The sequence below is a fragment of the Ranitomeya variabilis genome, chromosome 1 (genome assembly GCF_051348905.1).
Source record: "Ranitomeya variabilis isolate aRanVar5 chromosome 1, aRanVar5.hap1, whole genome shotgun sequence".
Lineage (NCBI taxonomy): Eukaryota > Metazoa > Chordata > Amphibia > Anura > Dendrobatidae > Ranitomeya > Ranitomeya variabilis.
The window spans coordinates 636747335-636760282 of NC_135232.1; the positions used below are offsets into that span (position 1 = coordinate 636747335).

Below are 12948 nucleotides of genomic sequence, written 5' to 3' on the forward strand. Positions count from 1 at the left end.
CATATCAGAACCAATCACTAAACTTGTGCCACATCCAACCTGTGGCCTGGTAATAGCGTGGCTTACTTACCAAGGTGTCTTTGCTGGTATAATGCACCATCCAACCTTCTTTCATAACACTGCTGCTTTTCCGCTTTGTGTGCTTGACAGACTGAACCACTCGCATCAAGGGAATGTTATTACTGGCCGAGGGGCTGAAATTAAGATAAATTACTAAACTGAACTTGAGAATTAAAACTACAACCATAAATGGATATGACAGTAGGGTTTTTTTGCATATGCTGCAGCAAAACTATGATATTCCTATAGCTGGGAGTGATCCTATAATATTCCACCTAGATCAAATAAACATTGTGACACTACAAAAATCAAAGTTTGGCAGGGAAAAAATAAGCAACTGTCTTATATCTATCTATCTATCTATCTATCTATCTACACACTGCGGTTCAAAAGTTTAGGGTCACCTTGAAATTTCCTTATTTTTGAAAGAAAAGCACAGTTTTTATCAATGAAGCTAACATTAAATGATTCAGAAATAAATTCTATACATTGTTAATGTGGTAAATGACTATTCTAGCTGCAAACGTCTGGTTTATAATGCAATATCTTCATAGGTGTATAGAGGCCCATTTCCAACAACCATCACTCCAGTGTTTTTATGGTACTTTGTGCTTTCTAACTGTCTAAGAAGGCTAATGGATGGTTAGAATACCCTTGAAAACCCTTGTGCAAGTATGTTAGCACAGCTGAAAACGGTTTGGCTGATTAGAGAACCTATAAACCTGACCTTCCTTTGAGCTAGTTGAGAATCTGTAGCATTACATTTGTTGGTTCCATTAAACTTTCAAAATGGCCAGAAAAAAAGAACTTTCATGTGAAACTCGACAGACTATTCTTGTTCTTAGAAATGAAGGCCATTCCATGCGAGAAATTGCCAAGAAACTGAAGATTTCCTACAACGGTGTGTACTACTCCCTTCAGAGGAGAGCACAAACAGGCTTTAACAAGAGTAGAAAGAAAAGTGGGAGGCCCCGCTGCACAACTGAGGAACAAGACAAGTACATTAGAGTCTGTAGTCTGAGAAATCGACGCCTCACAGGTCCTCCAACTGGCAGCTTCATTAAATAGGGTACGCAAAACGCCAGTGGTTGGTCTACAGTGAAGAGGTGGCTCCAGGATCCTGGCCTTCAGAGCAGTGTGGCAAAGAAAAAGCCATATATGAGACTGGCTAATAAAGGGAAAAGATTAATATGGGCAAAAGAACACAGACATTTGACAGAGGAAGATTGGAAAAAAGTGTTATGGACACACGAATCCAAGTTTGAGGTGTTTGGATCACACAGAAGAACCTTTGTGAGACACAGAACAACTGAAAAGATGCTGGAAGAGTGACAGCATCTGTCAAGCATGGTGGAGGTAATATGATGGTCTGGGGTTGCTTTGGTGCTGGTAAAGTGGGAAATTTGTACAAGGAAAAAGGGATATTGAACAAGGAAGGCTATCACTCCATTTTGCAATGCCATACCCTGTGGACAGAACTCGATTGGAGCCAATTTCATCCTACAACAGGACAATGACCAAAAGCACACCTCCAAATTATGCAAAAACTATTTAGGGAAGAAGCAGGCAGCAGGTATTCTATGTGTAACGGAGTGGCCAGCGCAGTCACCAGATCTCAACCCCATTGAGCTCTTGTGGGAGCAGCTTGACCGTATTGTACGCAAAAAGTGCCCATCAAGCCAAACCAACTTGTGGGAGGTGGTTCTGGAGGATGGGGTGAAATTTCTCCAGATTACCTCAGCAAATTAACTGCTAAGGTCTACAATGCTGTAATTGCTGCAAAGGGAGCATTCTTTGACAAAAGCAAAGTTTGAAGGAGAAAATTATTATTTCAAATAAAAATATTTTTTTCGAACCTTGTCAATGCCTGGACTAAATTTTCAATTCATTTGGCAACTCATCTAATATATAAAGCTGAATGTGTGTATGTGTGTATGTGTGTATGTGTGTATGTATGTATGTATGTATGTATCTATGTCCGGGATTGGCATCTGAACCGTCGCAGCTACAGCCACAAAATTTTGCATAGTCACACGTCTGGACCCAGAGAGCGTCATAGGCTATGTTGTGAGGTGAAATTTTAACCCCGCGCTTTCCAATTCACCAAACAATTTTGCCCCTATCTACATAATGGGGAAAAAGTGAAAGGAAAAGTGTTGGAGGCGTCGCAGCTACAGGCACAAAATTTTGCACAGTCACACGTCTGGACCCTGAGAGCGTCAAAGCTATATTGTGAGGTGAAATTTTAACCCCGCGCTTTCCAAGTCACCAAACAATTTTGCCCCTATCTAAATAATGGGGAAAAAGTGAAAGGAAAAGTGTTGGAGGCAAATTAACAGCTGCCAGATGTGAACAAGGGGGACTTAAAGAATGACAGCGATGGCGCCAAAGAGTATATACTGTACAGTTGCTAAGGTGGGGCTCCAACATGGGATAATCACCACACCACCACGGGGATATGAACACACACACAAAATGCGCCACACACTACGACGTGCTCGAACACATATACGACCCTCAGCGCACATTTCACCACACATACACCAACCTCGCCACATAAAAGTCGAAACACAAAAGTCGCCGCTCAAAACTCGCCACGCGCAAAACTCTCCACATGCAAGACTCGCCACACGTGCAAAACTCACCTCATGGAAAACTCGCCACACGCAAAACTTGCACACGCAGAAAAATTGCCACATGCACAAAAGTTGCAACACATGCAAAAGTTGCCTCACACAAAACTTGCACATACTCAAAAGGCACCACACATAAAACTCGCCACGCGCAAAACTCGCCATGCTCAAAACTTGCTGCACACAACTTGCTACACTAACCTGTCACATGCAACTCGACACACAAAAAGTTGCTACACGCATGTCGCCACACAAAACTCATCTCAAAAAGTCGATACACGCATGTCGCCACACGCAACTCAACACACACAACTTGACACACGAAACTCGCCCTAAAACACACACAAGTCTGGTATTATCCTTCAAAAATAAAAATCTGATTAATAAGCTGAAAAACTACAAGAGCAACAAATGTACCATATAGGAATCCGGCAGCTGTCAGTCACATGACCAGTCTATTATGTGTATGTGTGAGCTAATATATACTGCCAGGGGGTGGGCTTACTGTTGGCTGGGGATTTATCAGGCAGCCAATTTAGCTTACAAATACTGAGGTAAAAATACTGACCAAATAACGTGTGAACGAGGGCTAATACAGGAGGAGATGACATACAGATATATACAGGAGATGACACACAGGTATATACTATTTACAGGGGAGATGACACACAGGTATATACTATATACAGGAGGAGATGACACACATATATACTATATACAGGAGAGATGACACACAGGCATATACTATATAGAGGAGGAGATGACATACAGGTACATACTACATACAGGAGCAGATTACCTACAGGTATATAGTATATACAGGAGGAGATGACATACAGGTACCGTATATACTCGAGTATAAGCCGAGATTTTCAGCCCAAATTTTTGGGCTGAAAGTGCCCCTCTCGGCTTATACTCGAGTCATGATCGGTGGTGGGGTCGGCGGGTGAGCACTGTCATATACTTACCTAGTCCCGGCGATCCTGTCGCTCCCCCTGCCTGTCACACTGTCTTCGGTGCCGCAGCCTCTTCCCCTGAGCGGTCACGTGGGACCGCTCATTAGAGAAATGAATAGGCGGCTCCACCTCCCATAGGGGCGGAGCCGCCTATTCATTTCTCTAATGAAGCGGTGCCGGTGACCGCTGATAGAGAAAGAGGCTGCGGCACCGAAGACAGGCAGGGGGAAGGAGCGGGACGCCGGGAGCAGGTAAGTATGTCATATTCACCTGTCCTCGTTCCACACGCCGGGCGTCGCGCCATCTTCCCGGCGTCTCTCCGCTCTGACTGTTCAGGCAGAGGGCGCGATGACGCATATAGTGTGCGCGCCGCCCTCTGCCTGATCAGTCAGTGCAGAGAGACGCCGGGAAGATGGCGCCGAGGAGCTGCAAGCAAGACAGGTGAGTATGTGTTTTTTTTTTTATTGCAGCAGCAGCAACAGCTATGGGGCAATAATGTACGGTGCAGAGCACTATATGGCACAGCTATGGGGCAATGGTGCAGAACACTATATGGCACAGCTATGGGGCAACGGTGCAGAGCACTATATGGCACAGCTATGGGGCAATGGTGCAGAGCACTATATGGCACAGCTATGGGGCAATGGTGCAGAGCACTATATGGCACAGCTATGGGGCAACAGTGCAGAGCACTATATGGCACAGCTATGGGGCAACGGTGCAGAGCACTATATGGCACAGCTATGGGGCAACGGTGCAGAGCACTATATGGCACAGCTATGGGGCAATGGTGCAGAGCACTATATGGCACAGCTATGGGGCAATGGTGCAGAGCACTATATGGCACAGCTATGGGGCAACGGTGCAGAGCATTATATATATGGCACAGCTATGGGGCAACGGTGCAGAGCATTGTATATATGGCACAGCTTTATGTGGAGTATCTATGGGGCAATGGTGCAGAGCATTGTATATATGGCACAGCTTTATGTGGAGCATCTATGGGGCCATAATGAACGGTGCAGAGCATTATATGTGGCACAGCTTTATGTGGAGCATCTATGGGGCCATAATGAACAGTATGGAGTATCTATTTTTAATTTTGAAATTCACCGGTGCCTGCTGCATTTTCCACCCTAGGCTTATACTCGAGTCAATAAGTTTTCCCAGTTTTTTGTGGCAAAATTAGGGGGGTCGGCTTATACTCGGGTCGGCTTATACTCGAGTATATACGGTATATGCTATGTATAGGAGGAGATGACATACAGGTATATACTATATACAGGAGGAGATGACACACAGATATATACTATATATAGGTGAGATGACACACAGGTATATACTATATACAGGAGATTACATACAGGTATATCTAATATATAAAGCTGAATGTGTGTATGTATGTATGTATGTATGTATGTATGTGTGTATGTCCGGGATTGGCATCTGCACCGTCACAGCTACAGCCACAAAATTTTGCACAGTCACACGTCTCGACCCCGAGAGCGTCATAGGCTATGTTGTGAGGTGAAATTTTAACCCCGCGCGTTCCAATTCACCAAACAATTTTGCCCCTATCTACATAATGGGGAAAAAGTGAAGGGAAAAGTGTTGGAGAAAAATTGACAGCTGCCAGATGTGAACAATGGGGACTTAAAGAATGAGAGCGATGGCGCCAAAGAGTATATACCGTACAGTTGCTAAGGTGGGGCCCCGACATGGGATACTCACCACACATGGGGATATGAACACAAACACAAAATGCGCCACACACTACCACGTGCTTGAACACATATACGACCCTCAGCACACATTTCACCACACATACACCAACCTCGCCACATAAAAGTCGAAACACAAAAGTCACCACTCAAAACTCGCCACGCGCAAAACTCACCATATGCAAAACTAGGCTCACGCAAAACTCGCCACACGCAAAACTCACCTCATGGAAAACTCACCTCATGCAAAACTTGCACACACAGAAAAATTGCCACATGTACAAAAGTTGCACCACATGCAAAAGTTGCCTCACACAAAACTTGCACATACTCAAAACGCACCACACATAAAACTCGCCACGCGCAAAACTCGCCATGCTCAAAACTTGCTGCACACAACTTGCTATACTAACCTGTCACATGCAACTCGACACACAAAATGTTGCTACACGCATGTCGCCACACAAAACTCATCTCACAAAAGTCACTACATGCATGTCGCCACACGCAACTCAACACACACAACTTGATACATGAAACTCGCCCTGAAACACACACAAGTCTGGTATTATCCTTCAAAAATAAAAATCTGATTAATAAGCAGACAAACTACAAGAGCAACAAATGTACCATATAGGAAATACGGCAGCTGTCAGTCACATGACCTGTCTATTATGTGTATGTGTGAGCTAATATATACTGCCAGGGAGGAGGGCTTCCTGTTGGCTGGGGATTTATCAGGCTGCCAATAGCAACCAATCACAGCTCAGCTTCTATTTTGCTACAGTTAATTAATCTGAGCTCTGATTGGTTAATATAGGCAACAAAGACATTCTCAGTATAACAAAGCTAATATATGTTGTGAAATTCTTCCATTAGCTTAGTTTTTGCCTTTTAATAATTACATTTATATCTATTTGTTTTGTGGTTTTTGTGTGCAGAATAAATTTTTGTTAACACATTCTATTTTGCTAACAGCAGTCATTAACCCGGGCGGGCGAAGCCGGGTAGTACAGCTAGTTTAATAAAAATATTAGTTTAAATGGAAAACACAAAATTGTCTGGGTGACCCTAAACCTTTGAAAGGTAGTGTATGTATATAGATAGACAGATACACACACACACATAGATATACATATACATATATATATATATATATATATATATATATATATATATATATATATATATATATATATATATATATATATATATACATACATATATAGTAGTGTCCAAAAAGTGCTCTTCTATTTAACTTTACTATGTAACAATTATTTACTATTATTTAGCTCTTTATTTACCATTATTTCTCTATCTGGTTACCTCAGTTATTTAAATATAAACAAGCAGGTTGCCTAAAAAAAACAATAAAACTAAACAATCCTACCTCCAGTATAAGCAATCAATATCCTATCAGTGGAGGTCCGATAGCAGCCCTCCCACTTAACAGTTTGTCGGTCTTGTGACGTCCATAAGTAGACAGTGTAAACAGTCTGAAAGCCACAGCTCCATACGCTGTTAAGTGGCCGTTCTCCGCTACTGCAGTTCACCTCCTATTAAAGTGAATGAGATCCGAGCTGCAGTACCTGATAATGGCCACTAGAAAGTGTAAGGAGCTACGGTGTCCAGCCAAGTAATCGGAGGTGGTGCTGGGTGTTGGATCTTTATTGATAAGATATTGAGAGCTCATGTATATCTAAATCCATTTCAAAAGAAAATGCTGATCATCTTGAACACTCATGACGAAGCCCTAGCAACAAAGTTGCGAAACGTTGCCATTGTCATTGTTTTGCATTGGTGTCTTCATTACTACATACCTGATCATACGATCGGATGTATCTGGATCCTGGTCGGTGTCCTGCATGTCTCCATTCTCGCTTCGGCAGCCAGTCATTATGCCATCAGAATCTGGAGTTAGAGACTCGTCTACGTCATCCATCAGTAGCCTGCTGCTTGAATCACTTTCATTGTCGCTTCCCTCTTCCATGACGACGTCAGACTCGGCTCCAGGACTTAATAAGTCTCCAAACAGAAAGAAGACTCAAATAAAAACCTTCCAATTTACAGTAAAAGGACCAACTTCACTTTACATCTAAAAGCATGCCACAATGGACACCAGCCACAAAACTGCCGTGGCATGCATACCTCCATTAATGGCCACCTCTCCAAGGCAGTTGTGAGGCACTTTAGTTGCACACCGCTTGTGACAGTTGAACTTGCAGTCCTTGCACTGCAGCCCTTGACGGAACAGACCTTTTAGCAGCTTCTTACAGTACTGGCACACCGTGGGTCGCGTGTACGAGTGGATAACAAACGTGTGAGGCACTTTCACCTTGGAGAGCAAGATCTTGTCCAACTGGATGGGCCGACCGGGGTAAGGCTGAGAACTGGATCTCTTCTCCCGAACAAACGATTCTGATGGACTTTTTTGCTGGAGAGAGAAAGGAAGTTACATTTTTAGAAAAAGCCATAAGTATAATGCTCTACAAACATCAGCATAAAGCAAAACTGTCCATATCAGCATGCAGCAACTAGGCAGGCAACACATACTGGAATTCCTGCTGCCGTGGGGATCTTCTGCCCATCATCATTACGATTCTTATTTTTAGGCCTCATTCAGACGTTTATTTTTTTTTGCAAACAGGAAAATCAGACCTACTTCAGATATCACTAGGATGCAGCGAAGACGGCATCAGGCTACTGCCCGACTTTTTCCCGCACCCATACACTTGCATTCATGAGACGGATGAAAAACTGACTTTTTTACAGGCAGACTCCAAAAAACGTAGGCATGTGAACAATAATGGGCACATGTTTTACCAGCAAAAAACAAGAGAAGAATTTGTACAACATTTAGGGCTGATTAAGGCCTAAAAGTGAGAAAAAGTTGATTTAGAACAAAAATAAAGATCTCAAAGTACGGATAGATCACTACTGGCATAATGTCATTAACAACATGGGCACAAGACAAAATGCCATCGATAGTAATATTCCCCCCCCCCCCCCCCCCCCCGAGACTGTGGCTAGGACCTCTCCTCTCACACGGGAATGAGACTGCAGGGCTTTATTGCCCGCCAGCCTCTGTACGTCAGACTATGTACCTCCTGCCTAGAGCTGGCCTCAGTAGCCGCCAGCCTCTGTACATGAGGCTATGTACCTCCTGCCTAGAGCTGGCCTCAGTGACCGCCAGCCTCTGTACATGAGGTCATATAGCTCTTGCCTAGAGCTGGCCTCAGTGACCGCCAGCCTCTGTACCTCCTGCCTAGAGCTGGCCTCAGTAGCCGCCAGCCTCTGTACATGAGGTTATATAACTCCTGCCTAGAGCTGGCCTCAGTGACCGCCAGCCTCTGTACATGAGACTATGTACCTCCTGCCTAGAGCTGGCCTCAGTAGCCGCCAGCCTCTGTACATGAGGTTATATAACTCCTGCCTAGAGCTGGCCTCAGTGACCGCCAGCCTCTGTATATGAGACTATGTACCTCCTGCCTAGAGCTGGCCTCAGTGACAGCCAGCCTCTGTACATGAGGTCACATAACTCCTGATTAGAGCTGGGCTCAGTGATCGCCAGTCTCTGTATGTGAGGCCATGTACACCTCCTTCCTAGAGCTGGCCTCAGTAAACGCCAAACTCTGTATGTCAGGCTATGTACCTTCTTCCTAGAGCTGGTCTGCTGAGGCAGTGTAAAGGTCATGCGTATGGGACCGTAGGGCAACATAAAATTGTGCACAGGGAAGGGTTAAAGGGAACCTGTATCATCAGAGGCTGGATGCACAAGTGCAGTCCGGTACAGCATTCGCTGAAACACTCCAGCATTTCTGAAAACGAAGTTTAAGGATCTGGCTGGGAACAACAGGGTGAGAATGAACTAGTCCAGCACCGATCCAGGTGATCGACAGGTCTCTCACTCAGACACTCAGGAGAGACCTGTCAATCATCTGGACCGAGGTGGGATAGTGTCACCCTAGGGTGGCACTGGACTAGTCATGACTGCCTATGGTTCATTATTAAAAACTGTTTTTTTCTACAACGCTGAAGAGTTTCAGAGAAGAATATACCTGGTTGCACTCATGCAGCCCGGCTCTTATTCATGCTGCCTGTAGTTTGAGCATCGTGGATAACCGGACACATTCCCTTTTAAAGGGATCAGCAACGTAAATTTTAGTTCAACGGATGTGTTGGGGAGATGATTTTGTGGCAGTCACTCACATACAAGTATTACAGGTTCTCCTCCTTCCTAGCAGACAGCGCAGCTCTCCTGTCCTCAAAATCACTGCTGATGGAAGAGCATGAGACCAGACCTGTCCATCAGTCTCCTTCAAATGCAAAGACACTTTCCCACGTGACGTTTTCTCATTTGGAGGCGGATGGTCAGGCCTGGTCACACACTCCGCCATCAGCAGACATTGTATGGACAGGAGAGTGGAGTAGTAAAGGTACCTTCACACGAAACGACTTTACAACGAGAACGACAACGATCCGTGACGTTGCAGCGTCCTGGATAGCGATCTCGTTGTGTTTGACACGCAGCAGCGATCTGGATCCTGCTGTGATATCGCTGGTCGGAGCTAGAAGTCCAGAACTTTATTTGGTCGTCAGATCGGCGTGTATCGTCGTGTTTGACAGCAAAAGCAACGATGCCAGCAATGTTAAACATGGAGCTAACGACCTGTGAGAACGATAAGTGCGTCACCGCTACGTCACAGGATCGCTCCTGCGTCGTTCTGGAGCTGCTGTGTTTGACATCTCTACAGCGATGTAAACAGCGACGCTGCAGCGATCAGATCGTTGTCGTTCTCGTTGTAGAGTCGTTTCGTGTGAAGGTACCTTAAGTGAGGAAGGAGGAGGACCTGTAATATTTAAATAAAAGTGCCATAAAAACTAAAAGATAAAGAGAACTATTGCTTTAATTCATGCACAATGGAACTTGCTAAGGTGAAAAGCCATACTCTGTCTCTTACATTACATCTAATTATTCATAGGTCAGCATATAAAAAGGTGAGGTTATAGTAAAAGTCTCCATGGACATTGGACTTCATTCAGCCAAGCAAGTAGATATCAGCAGGATTGGCTGACAGTCTGATCCATATGGGGTCTCCAGAATCTCCCGGAGAAAGAGAAGGCTTGCACTGTCATCTTGGTGGATAGTCCACCGTATTCTACATGTGAAAAAGAGGATGTGGCAGAAAACTGCAATCAATGTAATATTAGCTAATGCTTTCCCTAATATATCATAATCACTGTAAGGCACTCATCCGCATTAATCTGGGGAAGATAAAACAAAACAAAGTCTCACTGCTGGCTTTGCTGGGAGAACAGAGGCCCGAGAAGCATTTTAGCCTTGTAAGCCTGATCTGTGGGTTATTTCCAATGGATTTTTGTTCCAGACTGAGCTCTGGCTGGAATAGCTCCAGGAAATGATTGCTAAAACCAGATTACATGATGGAAACTGCAGCTGATGGGGAGCTCGCTGAGAGGTGCCATAACCCATTCACTACCAACAGGAAACTGTGAGCAGTCGTCAAGCAGCGGACAGGATCTGGTGAGACTAAAGAGAAGGGCTCAGGGTTTTAGATTGCAAGCTCCAGTGGTCGGGGCTCACCGATGGGACACTGCCCCTACATAAATAATCCTTGTTAAGCCACTCCAAGCTGATTACTTTAACATCTGGAAACCGTGGCCACGGCGAAGGGTTAACTGTAAGAGGACAGGACTGCTGTTGAGGCTTCATCTGCTCATCCAGCAGACATGGCAGGACCATGGACATCTTGTGCAGCCAGGAAGCAGGGAGAGGATGTAGTCTGGAGATGTGTGAGGTGCCGCCGAGAGGTGTGGAGCTAAGCCAGCAGCAGGAACTAGGCCCGAGCCAAGCCAAACAGCAATGTATGCTAGAACAAGCTGAGCCGCCCCTTCTTTACACACGCGGGGCCTCCTGGAAGAAGTTCAGCATTTCTTCTCATGCATAAAGCCCCGTCCTAAACGTTGACTTCGCAAATACAAGACACACTGAGCGGATGTTTCTCCACAGCTTAGATGCCAACATGTTCCTCACCGATGACAGGTGCATTTGGGCAGGAGCAGCCGGGCAGATCATACACGCCATTACCTGGCTGACTTTTGTCACATTACTGTTGCTCCAATGAATATCAACTTTAAAAAGCCACAATAAGAAGATTGGCCTTGCACACCAACGATGGAAACCGGAAGGACGTCGTGTGCAGCTGGTATTTACTCCTGCGCCTGGCCGACACTCCCTGTGCTGCAGAGATCAGTTTTTGGTAGCCATATTCTTATCACTAGAGGCAGGGTTACAATCAAAGGTATCGCTTATATAATGAAATCCTCTCCAAAAGGCCACCCATTATTGAGAGCAGATTTTCACCAAGAGATTTTTCAGTTTTGCCACCTACTATGCTGACTGAGGGCGATGTCCACTTTTCAACTCAATTTTTGTTGGCGGTCTCAAATAGTTTTACTATATAAAAAGTTTTCCTGTATGAAATAAAAAAAGAATATTCACCCAACAAATATCCTGCAGGTCCAGTGTCGATGTATCCCTTGTGCTATCATCCTCTATAGTGATGACATGTCAACTGCAGCAGTGAAATCACAGGCGTCAGAGGCAACATGTAGGCACCACTGAGCTCCACGCTGCAGTCAGTCACTGGCTGCAGCCATATCGTGTCCGCACGGTATCACAGGTGGAGTGAACGGAGACCAGCAGGGCAGAAGGAAAGCGCAGGCACAGGAGTGCTAGGAGATTGGTAATTACAGTAATATTTAGTTTAGACTAGTGTAGGTAGTCGTCATGAGATTGGACCGATCACTGCCCTTTACAGACACAGCAATGTACTGATTACAATATTCATCATGCACTGTATGGACAAAATAACGTGACACCACATACAGGAGCTTTTATGACATCCAATTGTAAGTTTAGAGGCATTAAAGGTTATTTGTCAGCAGGTTTTATATACACAGAAAGCTGCTAATCAGTGGTGTGGGCGGGGTTATACACAGAAAGCTGCTAATCAGTGGTGTGGGCGGGGTTATACACAGAAAGCTGCTAATCAGTGGTGTGGGCGGGGTTATACACAGAAAGCTGCTAATCAGTGGTGTGGGCGGGGTTATACACAGAAAGCTGCTAATCAGTGGTGTGGGCGGGGTTATACACAGAAAGCTGCTAATCAGTGGTGTGGGCGGGATTATACACAGAAAGCTGCTAATCAGTGGTGTGGGCGGGGTTATACACAGAAAGCTGCTAATCAGTGGTGTGGGTGGGGTTATACACAGAAAGCTGCTAATCAGTGGTGTGGGCGGGGTTATACACAGAAAGCTGCTAATCAGTGGTGTGGGCGGGATTATACACAGAAAGCTGCTAATCAGTGGTGTGGGCGGGGTTATACACAGAAAGCTGCTAATCAGTGGTGTGGGCGGGGTTATACACAGAAAGCTGCTAATCAGTGGTGTGGGCGGGGTTATACACAGAAAGCTGCTAATCAGTGGTGTGGGCGGGATTATACACAGAAAGCTGCTAATCAGTGGTGTGGGTGGGGTTATACACAGAAAGCTGCTAAT

At 45.0% G+C, this 12948-nt stretch overlaps 1 protein-coding gene across 1 annotated transcript in view; it reads right to left on the reverse strand.

Annotated features, from left to right (window-relative positions):
- Positions 1 to 12948, reverse strand: part of PRKD1 (protein kinase D1) — a 157511-nt gene that overhangs the window by 21300 nt on the left and 123263 nt on the right. Inside the window, exons 5-7 of the mRNA XM_077260916.1 lie at positions 7519 to 7804; positions 7191 to 7395; positions 71 to 194 (exon numbers count right to left, since the gene is read on the reverse strand). Of these exons, the coding sequence (XP_077117031.1) occupies positions 71 to 194; positions 7191 to 7395; positions 7519 to 7804 (615 nt within the window). The remainder of the gene's footprint in view (positions 1 to 70; positions 195 to 7190; positions 7396 to 7518; positions 7805 to 12948) is intronic.